The following is an 18,524-nucleotide window of genomic DNA, read 5'->3' as shown; positions in this document are numbered from 1 at the left end:
TTAAGAATGTATATGCTTGTGTTGTGAATACAGTCTCTCAATATAGAAAGACAATTATACAGGAAAATGGCGGACTCTTCAACTCCAACATCACAGTCCAACCATACCGTAATATCCAATGCAGAATCTCGGAATGCTCCTGACCTTTCCTTTTTACAAGAAGAATTTTTACAAGAAAATGGTAAAATTTATCTTTCAAAAATAATTTTCTTCGTTCATCTTGGATAAAATTATTTTGGATTAACTATGTTTTTAGTTTTTGAATTTATATGTGAAATTAATTGTTTTTTAAAATTTTGATACATTTTCGTTATTAAACTTTAAAAATAAATGGATGTAGACCTTTTAATCTAATAACACTATTTTTTTTTTGAGATATTAAATGGGACTCTAAATTAACATTTGAACTTGAACTTGAACGTATCAAAACCTAAAATACATATAACATTGGTCAAATATCAAGGCAAGAGAGAACATATGAAAGATCTCTTTGTTTGGAGTTGCTTACTTGTATTATGCAATCTCTTTTGTTAAATACGCAATATATAATACTTTTATATTAATATTAGATATTGCAAGAAATATGCAACAAAGAGAGAGAATATAAGAGATTTTCTATTTATAGAGAGTAATGGAGAGAGAGATTATAGAAGATTTTCTATTCATAGAGAGTAATGGCTGATAAATCCTAGTAGTGATAACGTTGTCGAGACAAGACTTTGGTAAATATATCAACAACTTGAATATTAGTGGGAATGTAAGGTAGAGAGATGACAGTGTTGGTCAAGGATTCTCGAATATAATGACAATAATATACTTTGTACATTTATGAAACATTAGATTTGTATTATCAACGAATGTGTATATATACCTTCAGAAAACTAAAGTTGTTCCAAAAGACCACATAACCACACAACTTCAGCATAAGTAGATGACATTGAACGTTAGTAGAAAATTTGGAAACACGATCTTGCTTCTTACACTTTTCAAGAAATGAAGGCACTACTAAGAAACATACACCAACATGTAGTAGACCAAGTAGTATCTGAACAACATGCCCAATCAGCATCATTGTATGTCACAAGTTGTAAAGATGACTCTTTGGACCACATGTAGGTGATTTTCTAAGGTATCGAATAATGCGACGAACAACAACAAAATGAAGATGATGAAAAGTAAACATAAACTGGTTGATATGGTGAACAACATATGAAATATCGATAAAGAGTGGGATCTAGTAAAATATCTTCTTTATCTTTCTGATACTTGACATTGACTTCCATTGAAGTATCAACTAATATAGTTCTGTCTAAACTCGCCAATTGAATCAGATCTTGAATGTACTTTTATTGGTTTGAAAATATTCCATTAGATCGATGATGTACCTCCAATCATAAAAAAATAAGTGAGTTGTCCAAGATCTTTCATGTGAAATGTTGCATGTAGATCAATGTGCAACTTCTTAATTAAGTCATGATTAATTCTCGTAATGATAAGATCATCAACATAAACCAAAAGAAGGATATACCAGTGGAAGACTTGTGAAATAAGAGAGAATAATCATATTGACTTTGCTTGAAGAAGAACTGAAGTAAAGTAGTATGAAACTTCTCAAACCAAGATCGAGGAGTCTATTTAAGCCCATACAAGGAATGTAGTAGTTTACAAACATAAGTGGAGAAAGAAGTAAGCATACCAAAGGGAAGTTTTATGTAAATTTCTTCTTTAAGATTAGCGTGAAGAAAGACATTCTTCACATCCATTTGATACAATAGACAAGATTGAGAAGCAACCATAGCAAGGATTGTCCAAATTATATTAATCTTGGCAACATGAACAAATATCTCCTCATAATCAATCCCATACTCTTTATAGCAATCTAAAGAGCCATCATATCGAAGCTTGACAGAGAAAACCCATTTACTCCCAATAGGTTTTATTGTGGGAGGACAAGACACAATGTCCCATGTGTGATTTTCTTGAACACTAGTGCAGCGAGGGGCTTTTACCGCGGTTGATTTTCACTATACGTCGCGGTTCATGAACCGCGGCATATTCAGCCGCGATAGTAAGGCAGACACTTTATGCCGCGGTTCTAACCGCGGTATATAGGCTGCGGAATATGCCGCGGTTGTCTGGGGAACCGCTGCCTAAATTCATTTTTTTTTAAAAAAAAAATTAAAAAAAAATTAAAAAATGCACTATATGCCGCGGTTCAACCGCGGCATATAGGCCGACGAGTATGCCGCGGTTAGTGTCAAAACCGCGGCCATATGTCTCGTTTTAAAAAAAAAAAAGAAGCACTATATGCCGCGGTTGTGGTTAGAACCGCGGCATATTCCCCTGCAGTTTTTTAAAATTGCAGGTCTGTTTTTGTGATATCCACTACCACAAAAACATACCTGCATATAAAAACATTTACAGAAATTCAATTTCAACATAACAAACACATGTTCAAATGTATTTCAACATCAAATAAAGTAGAGAGTCTAAGAAAATTCTATCTAATCAAATGCATTGTTTAAATCTAAATCTAAGAGCTATTGTATAATCTAACTATATACTTCGCAGCAGCGTTCCTAATGAATAGTAGTGACTTCTCAGGAACTGGTGTAGTAGTCTTGAATCTCTGCAAAAGACAATTCATTTTAATTAGTGTATATGAATTCAACATTTGTTAAAAAATCAAAATTTGTTAAAGTTAAATATTACCGTTTCCCAGCTTCTTGTGATGTGAGAACGAACAATATGGGTCATCCAATACATTACATAGTATCCACACTCATATGACCCATTTTGTCTGTTACACTACAATATATCATCACAGTTGATAATAGTTAGTGAATAACATTTGTTATAAAACAATTATAACAAAGTATGACTTTAGCATATGTCAAACCTTGAGAGAAATCCAAGCAATCTTTCTACTCTTAACAATTGATCTCCCGTCCATCATCATACTTGCTGGAATAGAACTGGATATAAAAAAATGTTTTAGCATTCAGTTATATAACAAAGAAAGTCCAAACATTGAGGTTCTTACCAATCAATTGCTTGTCTGAGTTGTGTGGGAGGAGGCCTGTGCAATGAGCAGAACCACAAAGCATAGTTGTCTTGCACAGACATAACAAGAAGTTGCCAATGGCGCCTGAAATTCATAATAACGTAACTATTAAATATTAAAATCACATATGGAACATTATTATGTTAACAAAGTTCACTTACCCGGATATATAAGGCAAAAAGTATATTTTCTTGCCCCTTCGAAAACTGCTTATCATTCTCATGTTGATATGATCAAAATCATTTGATTCATGAATGTCTTGGGGATCAATGAATCCATAATCATCAGAACGCCCCAACTTATTAGTGACCCCAGACATATACCTGAAATCAAAAATTAACTTTGATATAAGGATACTTGATATATAAATCAATTTTATATATAAATAATTGGTCATAGACTTACATCGTCCATAGTTGAATAATTGAAATATTCAACTCTTGTGTTCCCGACGCAAGCTCACGGACATCTTGGCTATTAAGGTATATTGGGACCTCAGAGCCATGCCCAAATACATTAGCATCATACTGAACCTCCAAAGGCTTATCATCAAGGATGTCAGCAAGTAGATGCAATGAAGAAAGAGGGTCATCCTCAGATAGAGGAATCTTCTGTTGTTCCTGCGTCTGTTGTTACATGAAAAGATAAGATAAGTTTTGACATCAAAAACCTTTAAAATTGAGAAGTGTAAAGAAGAATTTCATACCGAGGGGTCAGAAACTGGTTTAACCAAAAATTTAGGCCAAGTGATAAACGACTTATATGCTTGTTCCACAGTGAAAATCTCTTCCGTGGACAGTGGAACCGAGGCATCTGGCATGATCATTTCATCCACTGATACCTTCACCTCATCCTCTAATAGTTGCATACCATGACATACAGTCGCTGACCTAAACTCTGTTCCACGAGCTACCAGCACCATCTCATCTTCTTCTAAAATGTATAGCAGACATGGACTACCATCGTCCATGTCATCCTCTGGGATGGCTGATGCGGAACAACTTCCTTTGCCGCTTCTCCCTGTCAGAGTAAATGTTAGATTATACAAGAGATAGAAATAATTGCACATAAATGTTTATTAAGTTTACCTGTGGGAGGGGGAGGGACCACATGTTCCTCTATAGGAGACTGCATCGGGCGCATGCTCTGAAACTGCTCCTGGTAGAGCATCTGGAATTCAGCCCTCACCTCGGCCCTGATCTCCTGCATAAGGTCTTGTCGGACCTTTTTTGTGATCTCTTCTGTCATCTTTTGTGTATCGCTGTACGAATATGAAGGCTGACGAGAAGAGCTCCCAAAATAATCCGTAATGCCTACTCCAGGACCTGCAGCACGTACACGTCCAGGGTGCTCAGGTCGTCCAATTGCAGCAGCAAGAATATCCTGGCGACCCTCTGGAGTGAATTGGCCTTGGGAGCTCTGCTCAACCAAGGCGTCCTGTAACATTACAAAACACCATTATTCTTTAAATAGTTTAATGTAGTATGTATAATGACAATATTCATTATTTTAGGAACAGTGATAACTTACAATTTTTTCAGAAATCTCTCGTGCAGTGTCGGAAGAGTAGGTGCCCGATGGTCGCATACGGGCCAACTTCCATTTCTCATGTCTAGACGGTGGAGAAGGAGGCTGAGGAGGGCTACCACTCTGAGATGGTGGTATAGCATCTGCCTTTTGCTTGAGGATTTTCTCCTCAAGCTTCCTATACCCACCACGAGATAATAGGTGGGGGTTTTTGTTCTTAGCACTTGTTCCTTGTGCTTTGCTTCTAATTGCCTGTCACATACACATTAATTAATGAGTTCATATGATATATATTTGTTAATGAGGAATTGAATAATATGAACTACACTAACATGCCATTCCTCTGACATCCGACTCTCTTTAAAAACCCGCCAAGTCTCCTCATCAATGGACTTATATGCATTACATGGAGTTTTATGTTTAAGGTGTCCAAAGATGTACCTTGATGTCAACTTGCTTTTAAAGTTTCTGAAATTTTCTGCAACAGTTGACAAACACTTATTTCTAAGTGTTGGGACATTTGGAATGTCAAATGTCATCTGAAAAAAACATAATAAAGTTGTATTAGTACAAAATTATCAATATAAACAAATTATAATTCAAATGCTATTAACTAACTTACCAATATATCTTGCCAAATAATGTTCCGATCACCCTCGGACACATGATCAAAAGATGGAATGAGAATGCTAATCTTATTACGTGCCACTACTCCAAGGTATGATCGGAAGTCATCTGCATGGGGGCCAGTTGCCACACCCGTGGTGACATTCACATTCACCGGAGTTCTTTCACCACTATTTTTCCTGATTAATAGTTGTTTCATCCTAGTGGGTCCTCTAGTGGATCTGGGTGGGGGAGCCTCATCCCCTGAAGAATGTGGATGATCAGCCATATATCTGTCAAAATAAATAACAACATTAAATTTTCTTTCAAGACTTATGTAATATCATATAAATTAACAAAACATGTAATAGTACAGAAATTGAAAATTCATACATAAAGATATGGATTCATCATATGTATATTCCTCTACACCTCTCTCGTACTCAGCACTAATACGTGGTAAATTAATCCAATTTCGATCCATATTCCTAAATATTACATAAATAATATTTTAAGGTTTATAAATAATACAAGAACTACAACACACATTACCAAAACTATAGCAAAAACCATATCATACATTACCAAAACTATAACAATTTCATGCACTATCAAAATTAAAGCAAAAATTATACCAAAACTATAGAAACTTCATACATTACCAAAACTATAGCATTATGCAAAAATTAATGAAGCAATCACGTTAAAAATGCAAATGGACATAAATACCTGGAAGAGGAACGGCGGCGGAGAGGGTGAAAAACGCAACACAACGGCGGCAGAGAGGGTGAAAAACGCCAGGAAATCACGATTTTGAACGGCTAAAACTCGTTTTTAAAGTCAAAAACGAATAATGACCGAACAATTTTGAGTTTAAACGGTTAAAAACGCAAAATCTGAGATGAAGGGTGGTTCGGAGGAAGAAGAAACGCGAAAACAGAGAGAACACGCGAGGAAGACGATGCACTGTTCCAAGTTTTGTTTTTTAACTCTGAACGGGGGAATCTACCGCGGTTCACTACTTAACCGCGGTATAAAAGGGTTATATGCCGCGGTTTAACCCCCAACCGCGGCATATACTAATTTAAAAAATTATCAGAAATGGCATTTTTGAAATTATATTCAAACTATATGCCGCGGTTCAGCGGGCAACCGCGGCATAAACCTCGAAATATTTCAAATGAACATTAAATTAATTTCATATAGGAGAATATGCCGCGGTTCCCCAGAGAACCGCGGCATATACCCCTGAAACGTGTTCAACACAACTGTCTCCCCAACTGCCTTTCACAGAATTTGAAAAGTTACAGGGGGTATATGCCGCGGTTCTCTGGGGAACCGCGGCATATACCCCCTGTAACTTCTGAAATTCTCTGACTGGCAGAGAAGTTGAGACGTTACAGGGGTATATGCCGCGGTTCCCCAGAGAACCGCGGCATATACCCCCTGTAACTTTTCAAATTCTCTGACCCAGTCAGCACCTGCAATAAATTGGCAGGGTATATGCCGCGGTTGTGCAGAGAACCGCGGCATATACTCTGTTATTTAATTTTTTATTCATACGTGGCGTCAAAGGCAATGGTTGACTGGGGTATATGCCGCGGTTCCCAGTAGAACCGCGGCATATATGTTCGTTTTATTTACAGAACTGCCACCGCGCACCATTATGCTGCGGTTTTCGTTGAACCGTGGCATAATGTGCGCTGTAGAAAGCCTTTTTTTTACTAGTGGAAGTTCCTAGAGTTCTTCTTGCATTGCCTTTTTCCAACATTTATGTTCCATAGCTTAGGTATAACTAGAAGGAATAAAAATATAAGACAAGGTAGTTAATAAAGAAATAGGTGTAAAAACCCATACTAATCAAGGGGTTTCGAGAATCAAGTGGACCGACAAAGAGGTAAAACAAACAAACAAACAAAGATCCAATGCAGGAGGTGGGTCAAGATCAAGTGTTAGAACATTATCATGAAAGGTACCATGAAGATGAGGATGACATCTTTCATACACAAAAACAAGCTTGAACCATTCCACAATTTGTGAAGATTCTAAAAATATGGCATAAGAGATAAAGATAAAGATGAAGGTGCAACGTATGAAGGAAATAAATATTGATTTTCAAAGAATATTACATTCTTGGAAACTCTAATGCGACAAAGTTGAGGATCATAGCAAATATAACCCTTTTGATTAAGAACATAGCTTAGAAATGCAAGCTTAATAAATTGATTAGTGAGTCCATGACGTTCATGAAGAGGAAGAATATTTTTACATTAATAGGTGATGACAAGAGATATGAAATAAAGGAATGAATTATAGGTGATTTCCTATTTAGAGAAAATAATCGTTGATAAATCCTAACAACAATATATGAAAAGTAAAAAATAATCTAATAAAGACAAAAAAATATATTAACAACCACGTCAAAAAAATTTAATAAAATTGAGTTTGAAAAACTACGTCCATTCAGTTTTAAAGTTTAAAAACAAAAATGTATCAAAATTTAAAATAAGTATAAATTCTAATTTCAGTTATATAAGTTGAGGAACTAAAAGTATTCTTAATCCAACTATTTTTTATGCTGTAACGTGACAAACCAAAATATATTATACATTTTTTTAGTTTGTGATTTTTTTTTATTCGTAACACACAGGAACGCAAGTGCATACTATCTCTGTTTCAGAGGAAGAAATGCACCCATTTTTTAAATTTTGCGCGCCCCTTTACAAATATGGTATGAAAGGTGATTGGGCAGCAGCTAAACGGATCTTAGAAAACAATGACAAACTGAAACATGCTGCAATAACAAAAGGTTGGAGTACACTGCTCCATGTTGCTGCAGGTGCTAACCATTCTCACTTTGTGGAAGAGCTGCTACGTATTCTCGACAATGAACACGTTTCACTGCAAGATAGCAAAGGCAACACTGCTTTTTGCTTTGCTGCATCATCTGGAAACATGAGAATTGCTAAATTATTAATAGAGAAAAGTCCACACTTGCCAACAGTCAGAGGTGGAGGTGGGTACCTCCCAATTCAATTTGCTGTCATGCAAGGAAAATGTGAAATGACATGGTTTCTGTATAGCGAAATCAACAGAGAAGAATTCGAAGAACCTGATAGGAAATCGTTGTTTTTCTCTAGTATAAAAACCGGCAATCATAGTAAGCATTATTTATTTTGAAGTCCCTGAACGGTTGATGTTCTTTATTAATTCTTTAAAATTTAAGACTAACATAAGCAGTGTGCTAAGTAATAAGTAGTTAAGAATTCATTTTCAAGATTTATTTGAGCGTACAATAACACAGTATGCATTCACTATTAAGGTCTGTTAAAATTTATGAAATTAGTATTACTTTTAATTTAATTAATCTTACAAATAACTGCATATTTTTTAATCAATTTTACTAAGATATTTTAAGAATATGTTTCAGGACATAGTGATTAAATACTTATTCAAATACTTTCTAGGGTTTGCCTTACAAATTGCAGAAAAGTGGCCAGACCTAGCTTGGGCACGTGATGAGAATGATGACACAGCTTTGCATATCTTGGCTTTCGATCAAACGCCCTTACATTCTTGTTCTCATTGTCGTGATATTGCAAATCCCATCAGCATCAACCCCGGTAAATTCTTACATTCACCAATAAGTGGCTTTTGAATTTTTACATGTTTCGGTTAAGTAACAGATTTTTTTATGTTGCAGGAATGAAAAAGGTTGTGACTTTGCAATTGGTTAAATATCTCTGGAAAAAGATTCTTCTCAAAAAAAGGATCTCGGAAGTAATTCGAATCATAAGTGAACCTTACCAGGCATTATTTGATGCAGCAGAAGTTGGTAACTTTGGATTCTTATCAGAGCTTATTAGTGCTCTCCCTCATTTGATATGGGAAGAGGACGAAAAAAAACACACTATAATTCACACGGCAGTTTCACATCGCCATGCTGATATCTTCAATCTAATACATGAGATAGATTCCCAAAAAGATTTCATAGATTACATAGTAAGATGCAGGGTCAATCTAAGTCATCCTTCACCTTCTGAAGCTGAAATGACAAATAACACTTTATTGCATTTGGCTGCAAAGTTAGCCCCCTCAAGTCAAGAATTAGTTACTGGAGCAGCATTCCAGATGTGCCTCGAGAAAAGGTGGTTTGAGGTAACCAATCTTATATTTCATTAGCTTTGCATGCTTTACTTTTTCAAATGGAACTATTCTGTATACGTGTTTCAGCCCAACACCAACACATTTCAATCCTGTGTTATAAAATTCATTTATCATTTGAATTAAATTCATCACCATCTTCTATACTAACTCTTAACGTATATATGACAGGAGGTGAAGAAGATAATGCCTCCACATCTCATAATAAAGAAAAATTCTGCTTTGCTAACTGCTAAGGATTTATTCACAAAGGAGCATGAAGGATTGCGAAAAGATGGAGCAGAGTGGATGAAACGTACTGCTGAGAATTGCATGCTCATCTCAACTGTTATTGCTACAGCAGTGTTCTCTGCTGCGATTAATATACCAGGTGGTATTGATGATGGAACAAACAAACCAAATTATTTGAACCAAACATCATTTTTGGTATTTGCAATATCAGCTGGAGCGGCTTTCATCTCATCTTCAACTGCAATATTAATATTCTTGTCTATTCTCATGTCACGTTATTCTGAAGATGACTTTTACCGGTCACTGCCCTTCAAGTTGATATTTGGACTTCTAACTCTATTCATCTCCATAGCATGTATGATGATAGCATTTGCCAGTGCTTTCTTTATAACGTACAACTATGGTTCGTGGGTTGTACCGAATTCAATTGCAGTACTTGTTTGTCTACCATTGCTTTTATATATATTTCTGCAATATTCGTTATGGTCGGATATCATATATTCAACCTTCAATTGTAGGTCTCTATTTCGTCCAACCAAATGTATGATCTATACATGATCTATATTATTAAAGTATGACATTTTAAAAAGTATATATATATATATAAGAAACTTATTATTCAAGATGTGTATTCTTTTTATTGTGTTGTTTTATCATTATGCAAAACCTTTATGTTGTGGAGCAGACAGTACTTAATTAACGTTTGTGTTGAAATGAGGCAGAATGTGCCTATTAGAATAAAACTACAAGAAACATTATTATGGTGATATTTAAACTTACATGCTACTTGTTGATAGGTTTTGGCAACCATGCTTCTTCTGTTACACCACACCACCTGGCCACACTCTTCCTCTTTTCCTCCTTCTCCACTCCACCACCTCACTTCACTCTTTCTCTTTCCCTCACCTTCTTCTCAACTTCCATCTAAATAACTCAACTTGCTATTTCAAACATTTCAGACGCAGCCCATAACATGATTTTAGAAAAAAGAGGTTTGCCCATAAAAATAGTAATGAAATAAGCAGTGAGTTTCGGAGCAAAACATCGCGATTTACGAAAACATTTGTGTGTGAAAAGGAAACTCGTTGTTATGGTGCATGGCTTGTGCCACAAGGAGAGAAACCGTCAACATATGGCGGCTTGTCAGATGCAAACGCAACGCGTGACTCCATTTAAATGATTTAGCAAGATCTTCACCTAAATATTTCAATTCAATTTTTAATTTAAAATCTTGACTCGAAACAGTGGGTTTTACCATTTCATAAGGATTTCCTTTTGATTTCATTTAAGGTTTTTTCTTTCCATAAATTTCTCATTTTTTATGTCTTTAAATGCATAATTTAGAGTTTCCACAAATTTGGCATCTTATGAGATTTTGGGGAAGTTGTTGAATTCGAAATTTGAAATTTGAATTCTAATAACTTGGATATTCGTCGCTGGTTTATATGTACATATATACCTTTTCTTATATATTTATGCATGTTGTAACCCTTGAACTTTAGAATTTCTGTTGAATAAACAACTTTACTCTCTAGCAATACTGAGTCCTGAGATGGAGAATGTTGCATATATTATAATAATAGGTTTTGTCTATGTTAACTTCTTTTACTAATTTTATCTTTTTTCCTTTTGAAGCTCTTTGTTTGTTAAAGGTTCTAAAGTTCAAATGTTGTTACTATTGAAAAAAGAAGAAGATCAAAGTAAAAGAAAAAAAAAACTACTTACTTACAAATATCAAAATGATTTTTATAAGAATATTTATATATTATTTTACTAAATCATTTTTGTGTCCAAAACTTAAATTAATTTTTATGTAATTAATATATATTAATTACTTAAAAAAATATAATATAATGTACATATATGATTTTTTCTTACTATATATATAATACATATTATTTAATTCATATATATATATATATATATATATAGGGGTTTGCTAATGTGTGTACGACTGTTTTTCAGTTGGTACATTTTAGCAATGTGTATCAGGTTTTAGTAGAAAAAAATATCCTTAATAATTTTCATTCTCAAAACTAAAAAAAAGAAACCCCAAAATCCTTACTCATCTCCCTTATTCCTCTCAACCCTTTCTTTTTCATCTCTCTTACTCCAATCTTTTCTCTGTCATCCCTATTGTAGCTCTAATTGAAAAAATCATAAACACTTGCCCTTAAACAATTTGTCTTTGTAAAGAGTTAAGTCATTGACATATTCACCTTCAGGCAAATATTCATTCAAGATCTTTTCAATTTCACCATCTTCACTAATTACTCTAATAATTTCATTATCTGCATATGATGAATCATCATCTCTAAAAAAGGAAACAAGAAGTTCTGGTCCTGGAGGTATAATATCAATCACTTCACGCTCATCCAATGCATCTACTATAGTGATTTCGTATCCCCTTTTTCTTTTCGTATTATTTTTTTGACTATACGTGCTGCTGTAGCATTATAAACATTATTATTACTCTTACTCCCGTCAAGATAAATCTGGTCCTGGAGGTATAATATCAAAATGATTTTTATAAAGAATATTTATATATTATTTTACTAAATCATTTTTGTGTTCAAAACTTAAGATAATTTTTATGTAGTTAATATATATTAATTACTTAAAAAAATATAATATAATGTACATAGATGAATTTTTTCTTACTATATATATAATACATATTATTTAATTCATATATATGATACTTTTTCTATTAAGTTTTAATGAAATATTTAAAATAATAAATTGTAATGAAATATTTATAATGCATTTGAATTTAAGTCAATATTATTAACTTTCCAAATTGAATTAACTACTATACAAGAAATATGGCTTTAATATTCTACTTGTTTTGTATGTAAAAAAATTAGCTTTTATAATAGAAGATAAACTTTGCTTTGAAGAAAAAAAAACGTGCTTAACTATTTTATTTCTAATTTATATTTTATTTCAATTATTTCTTTTAATGTACATATTCGTTTTTAAATTATTTTAATTCTATGCATTTTTCCAATGTATAAAATTGTCATTTAATTTATCAAAGTTTTAATCTAATTTAAATTATTGTGTTTATAAAAATTTTAATTTATTTTTTATCATTTTTTCTATGATATACTACACAAATATGAACTTTCTATCTCCATATATAAATATATTATTTAATTAATGGATGTGATTTCTTTTATTAAGTTGTAATGAAATATTTACAAGATAAATTATAAATATTTACAATACATTTGAATTTAAGTCGATACCCATTATCTTTGAAAATTAAATTAACTATGATGTGACATCAATATTACATTTTTTTATGTAATCACAATTATTTTTAATAGTAAACAATAAACTTTTCTTTGATAGAAGAATCGTGCTTAATTATTTTACTTCAAATTTAATTTTATTTTAATTATATATTTTAGTGTAATTATTTTTATTTATTTTAATTCTATGGCTCTTAATTGGTTTATTTTATTTACATATAAAATAAAATATATAAAGATCATTTTTTATAATTTATAAAATTGTCATTCAATTTATTAAAATATATATATAACTTCAATTAATATATTTAAGATAATATATATATATATATATATATATATATATATATATATATATATATATATATATATATATATATATATATATATATAAGGATTTCTTAACGCGTGTACGTCGGTTTTTCAATTGGTACATGTTAGGAATGTGTACCAGGTTTTAGTAGACAAAAATATCCTTATATTTTAATAATTTTTATTCTCAAAACTAAAAAAAGAGAAACCCACAAACCCTTACTCACCTCCCTTATTCCTCTCAACCCTTTGTCTTTCATCTCTCTCACTCCAACATTTTCTCTTTCATCCCTAGTAGCCTTAATTAAACACTTGCCCTTAAACAATTTATCTTTGTAAAGAGTTGAGTCATTGACATATTCACCTTCAGGAAAAGGTTCATTCAAGATCTCTTCAATTTCACCATCTTCACTAATCTCTCTAATAATTTCATCATGTGCATATGTTGAATCATCATGTCTAAAAAAGGCCCTCCAAACCAATTACCAATTCCTTCGGATGTCATTATGCTTGTGGAAATTAGATAAAATTATATACGACAAATATTATAAAATAAAAACTCGTTATAAAATCATTTTTTGTAAGAAATTGTTTAACAATGAGTGTTTCTGATTTTTTTCAGGCCAATTTCCACCTTTGATGTCATTATGCTCATGAAAATTAGATAAAATTAGATAAGACAAAAATTATAAAATGAAAACTCATTATAAAATCATTTTTTGTTAAAAATTGTTTAACAACGAATATTTCTGATTTTTTTTAAGTCAATTACCAATTCTTTTATGCTTGTAAAAATTGGATAAAGTTAGAAAAGACAAAAATTATAAAATGAAAACTCATTATAAAATAATTTTTTGTAAAATTGTTTAACCGCCAGTGTTTCTGATTTTTTTTTCAGTTGAAACTACCATACGATGACAGATAAGATAAAATGTTGGAGTGAGAGAGATGAAAAAGAAAAGATGAATGAGGGAGGTAAGAAAGGGTTTCGGGGTTTATTTTTTCTTTTTAGTTTTGAAAATGAAAATTATTAAAATACCCTTAACCTTAAAACTTAGAATTCATCCATGTTATATAAGGGTATTTTTGTCTACTAAAAAGATATTTTTGTCTACTAAAACTCGGAACACATTCCATATATATATACACACACACACACACATAAGCCTTAAAAATAACATTAATAAATATATTATAACATTTTTTAAATTTACATTTAAGTAATGAATGATTATTTTACTTTTAATTATACTAATATTTCAATTAATATAAGAAAATTGAGTGAATAATTATAAAGATAATATAAAAAATTGTTATATTTTCTAAAAATATATTTTAAACATATGAAGGAAAATGTTTTTATTAAAAAATAAAATTAAATACATTGAATATTGAATATGTAGATAAGTTCTTTCACTCTACCAAAATGAATTTAATATTTAGTAAAAGAATAATTCCATCCTATATTTTATAATTTTAATTATAAATTTTAAGAAAATATTATTTGACATTTTTTATTACAACTTATTATATAACTGAAATTATATATATGAAATAAAACATCTGCATGAATTATATATAATATTTTTGTTATTTAATTAATAGAAAGACAAATTAATTCAAAGTGACATGGACAAATTCAAAGCATGAGTTTTTTTTATGTGTAAGACTTGTCAATATTTATTTTCTTCATTTATGTTTATTTCCTTTATGTCTTTCTTTATCTATTATAATTTATTTTTATATTTATTTTACTCATATTATTTGAATATGAAAGTATTATAATTTTTTTTAAGTTATGTGTTGATCAAACCCATGCCAATTTAGCATCTACCTAACTTAATCTATTAGCATTCACCAACCGTAGCTGACATTAATGTTTTAATATCTACACTTTTAGTGTCTTTATCTATCAAAATGCAAAGTTGACCTTTTAACATAGAATTTTCTCAATTTGTGTTGGGTCTTGACTGGTCCTAATAATTTATTTTCTTCTAAACTAATTTACTTATATTTGTATATCATTCAAACACTTATCTTATATAGAAATTTTTTTTATCAAGAAGGCTGAAGCATCAAGACTTGTAGTTAAGCATCCAAGAAAACTCTCTCAATAGGGAAATCTCAAGTGTCAAGCACCAAATCAAGGAACATAATTGATAAAGAAATCAACCTATGAAGAAACCTTTAGCCTGTGTTCGTTTGGAGTGAATGTACTGTGCACGCGAATAAGCGAAGATGGATTTAGAAAACAGCGTTGTTCTTTTGCATGGATTTGCGACTATTTGCTCAGATGGAAATCCAACGATTTGCGGGATTACACTGTTGAAGCCATCTCGCTAATATGCGAGGATTTGCGATGATTTATCATAGAAAGACTGAATTGCCCTGTACGAGAAATTATAATTCACATTCAGTGGTTTCATACATGAACCAATATCTGTGCATGATAGGTTGAGGATACCAGTATCATATGATGATGATCTGCTGGGAGAGAATCCAGTCAATGATGCAATGTGGGTGGCGAGATGAAGAAACTGCAGGTTGAAGATGAAGAAGCATCCGCGGGTTTGACAGGCGAAGAAGATGATCAACAGTGCCAAAGTAGGTGGCGTAATCGATTACAGGCATTGGGTATGCGGTTACAATAGTCTGAATTATTGTATGCAGATGTGTATTCGGTTCCCTCAAAGGGGTAACCGGTTACAGACATATCAAAACCATTATTTTTTGGTTACGGGAAAGGATATTGGGTTGAAATGTGAGCAGCTGGTGGAAGCAGAAAAAGCATCAATGCAGTGAAAGATGATAAAGTGGTGAAAAATGGTGAATCCATTGCACCCGAGCTGCTGCAAGCCATTGACTTTGGAGTTTTCATAGTTTGAAAAATGGTGAATACAGATTCAGAGAAATGAAAGGCAATATGGAGGAAGGTAAGAGATGGAGAGAAGCTGTGACGGAAGTGGCCAATCTCTGTGGTTGGGATATTGGAAATAAGTGAGTTCTCCTCTCTCGTTTCAAGATTCGATGACTTATACAAGGTGATGTATGTTTGAGAAATATTAGTAAGCTACAGAAGTTTTGGATGATAGAAATTAAATCCAAATGTATACTTGTTTGATAACTCATTTTTTTATTACATTTTTAAGTTAAAGGTATGTTATTCTTTCTATTGGGTGTGGTAGTGTCGTAGGAATAAATCCAATTATACATTCAGTAGTATCAATTATAATAATTAGTTTTAAATTATAATAATTAGTCTTTATTAGCAAATTGTTGTATATCTATTTTTCCTTTATTTAGGTTAATTGTTAGAGCTAAATTGGTAGAGTTTGTCCCCTTTACTCTTTTCAATTAGGTTATCAATTTTGTAATTTATACCACAATAATCAAATGATGAAATCAATTTATTCAAATGCTTTTCTATATAATTAAAACTAATTATTATAATTGATAAGCAGTTCCAAAAATTGATGTTCTAATAGATGTTGTTTGCAAATTACTTCTTAGCATTATAATTTTTTTACTAAATTCATTTTACTTCTAAAAATTATAATTTTTTTAATAAATTCATTTTACTAAATTATAATTTTTTTACTTTTAAAAAATTAATTTTAATTATTATTTTTAATTTTTTACTTTTTATAAACATTTTTACAATTAAATATAACATTAACAAATAATATTTTTTATTACTAGGGACATTTTGGTAATCTTCAATTTCTACTAATTAAACAATTTTTTTAAATCTATCACATTAATCAAATCCTACACTAATTCTCACAAACTTTACTTCCAAATCCACTCTCAATTATCCACAAATCCACTAAAAAAAACAACAAAAAAATTACCCTTAAATCCATTCAAATCATCTCCCCCAAATCCCTCTAAAAGAACAAAGCCTAAGAGTTGTTGATCTCCTCCCATGTTTCTCTTTAGATATGTTCTAAGTGTTCATTGAGAGAGAAGGGCTTAATGTTATCAAAATTTGATGCCTAAATTAGAGATAGAGCCTTGCTTTAATAAAACAATTTGATCGGTGCTCAACCTCACTTTTTTGCGCTCAACCGTAAAGGTTTCTTCATAGGTTGATTTCTTTATCAATTATGTTCCTTGATTTGGTGCTTGACACTTGAGATTTCCCTATTGAGAGGGTTTTCTTGGATGCTTAACTACAAGTCTTGATGCTTCAGCCTTCTTGATAAAAAAAATTTCTATATAAGATAAGTGTTTGAATGATATACAAATATAAGTAAATTAGTTTAGAAGAAAATAAATTATTAGGACCAGTCAAGACCCAACACAAATTGAGAAAATTCTATGTTAAAAGGTCAACTTTGCATTTTGTTAGATAAAGACACTAAAAGTGTAGATATTAAAACATTAATGTCAGCTACGGTTGGTGAATGCTAATAGATTAAGTTAGGTAGATGCTAAATTGGCATGGGTTTGATCAACACATAACTTAAAAAAAATTATAATACTTTCATATTCAAATAATATGAGTAAAATAAATATAAAAATAAATTATAATAGATAAAGAAAGAGATAAAGGAAATAAACATAAATGAAGAAAATAAATATTGACAAGTCTTACACATAAAAAAAACTCATGCTTTGAATTTGTCCATGTCACTTTGAATTAATTTGTCTTTCTATTAATTAAATAACAAAAATATTATATATAATTCATGCAGATGTTTTATTTCATATATATAATTTCAGTTATATAATAAGTTGTAATAAAAAATGTCAAATAATATTTTCTTAAAATTTATAATTAAAATTATAAAATATAGGATGGAATTATTGTTTTACTAAATATTAAATACATTTTGGTAGAGTGAAAGAACTTATCTACATATTCAATATTCAATGTATTTAATTTTATTTTTTAATAAAAACATTTTCCTTCATATGTTTAAAATATATTTTTAGAAAATATAATAATTTTTTATATTATCTTTATAATTATTCACTCAATTTTCTTATATTAATTGAAATATTAGTATAATTAAAAGTAAAATAATCATTCATTACTTAAATGTAAATTTAAAAAATGTTATATTAAAAAATGTTATAATATATTTATTAATGTTATTTTTAAGGCTTATGTATATATATATATATATATATATATATATATATATATATATATATATATATATATATATATATATATATATATATATATATATATATATATATATATATATATATATATATATATATATATGTGTGTGTGTGTGTGTGTGTGTATATATGGAATGTGTTCCGGGTTTTAGTAGACAAAAATATCCTTTTAGTAGACAAAAATACCCTTATATAACATGGATGAATTCTAAGTTTTAAGGTTAAGGGTA

The 18,524-nt window shown here is 31.0% G+C and overlaps 2 protein-coding genes across 2 annotated transcripts; one reads left to right on the top strand and one right to left on the bottom strand.

Moving 5' to 3' along the window:
• Positions 1-2,416: 2,416 nt before the first annotated feature.
• LOC108330149 (uncharacterized) lies at positions 2,417-8,141 on the bottom strand. Its single transcript, XM_052875971.1, has 11 exons — positions 8,045-8,141; positions 5,927-6,018; positions 4,595-4,843; positions 4,153-4,501; positions 3,771-4,084; positions 3,470-3,690; positions 3,226-3,387; positions 3,044-3,148; positions 2,900-2,975; positions 2,713-2,808; positions 2,417-2,629 (listed from the first exon to the last, which is right to left on the bottom strand). Exons 1-11 carry the CDS (start codon positions 8,139-8,141, stop codon positions 2,534-2,536), a joined length of 1,857 nt encoding a protein of 618 aa, XP_052731931.1. The 3' UTR covers positions 2,417-2,533.
• Positions 8,142-8,384: 243 nt separating this feature from the next.
• Positions 8,385-10,194, top strand: LOC108331129 (uncharacterized). The gene is made up of 3 exons (XM_052876988.1): positions 8,385-8,820; positions 8,901-9,355; positions 9,533-10,194. Exons 1-3 carry the CDS (start codon positions 8,619-8,621, stop codon positions 10,148-10,150), a joined length of 1,275 nt encoding a protein of 424 aa, XP_052732948.1. The 5' UTR covers positions 8,385-8,618; the 3' UTR covers positions 10,151-10,194.
• Positions 10,195-18,524: the final 8,330 nt, after the last annotated feature.

This window comes from Vigna angularis, chromosome 4, assembly GCF_016808095.1.
Source record: "Vigna angularis cultivar LongXiaoDou No.4 chromosome 4, ASM1680809v1, whole genome shotgun sequence".
Lineage (NCBI taxonomy): Eukaryota > Viridiplantae > Streptophyta > Magnoliopsida > Fabales > Fabaceae > Vigna > Vigna angularis.
This window is presented reverse-complemented; position numbering and strand designations above follow the sequence as displayed.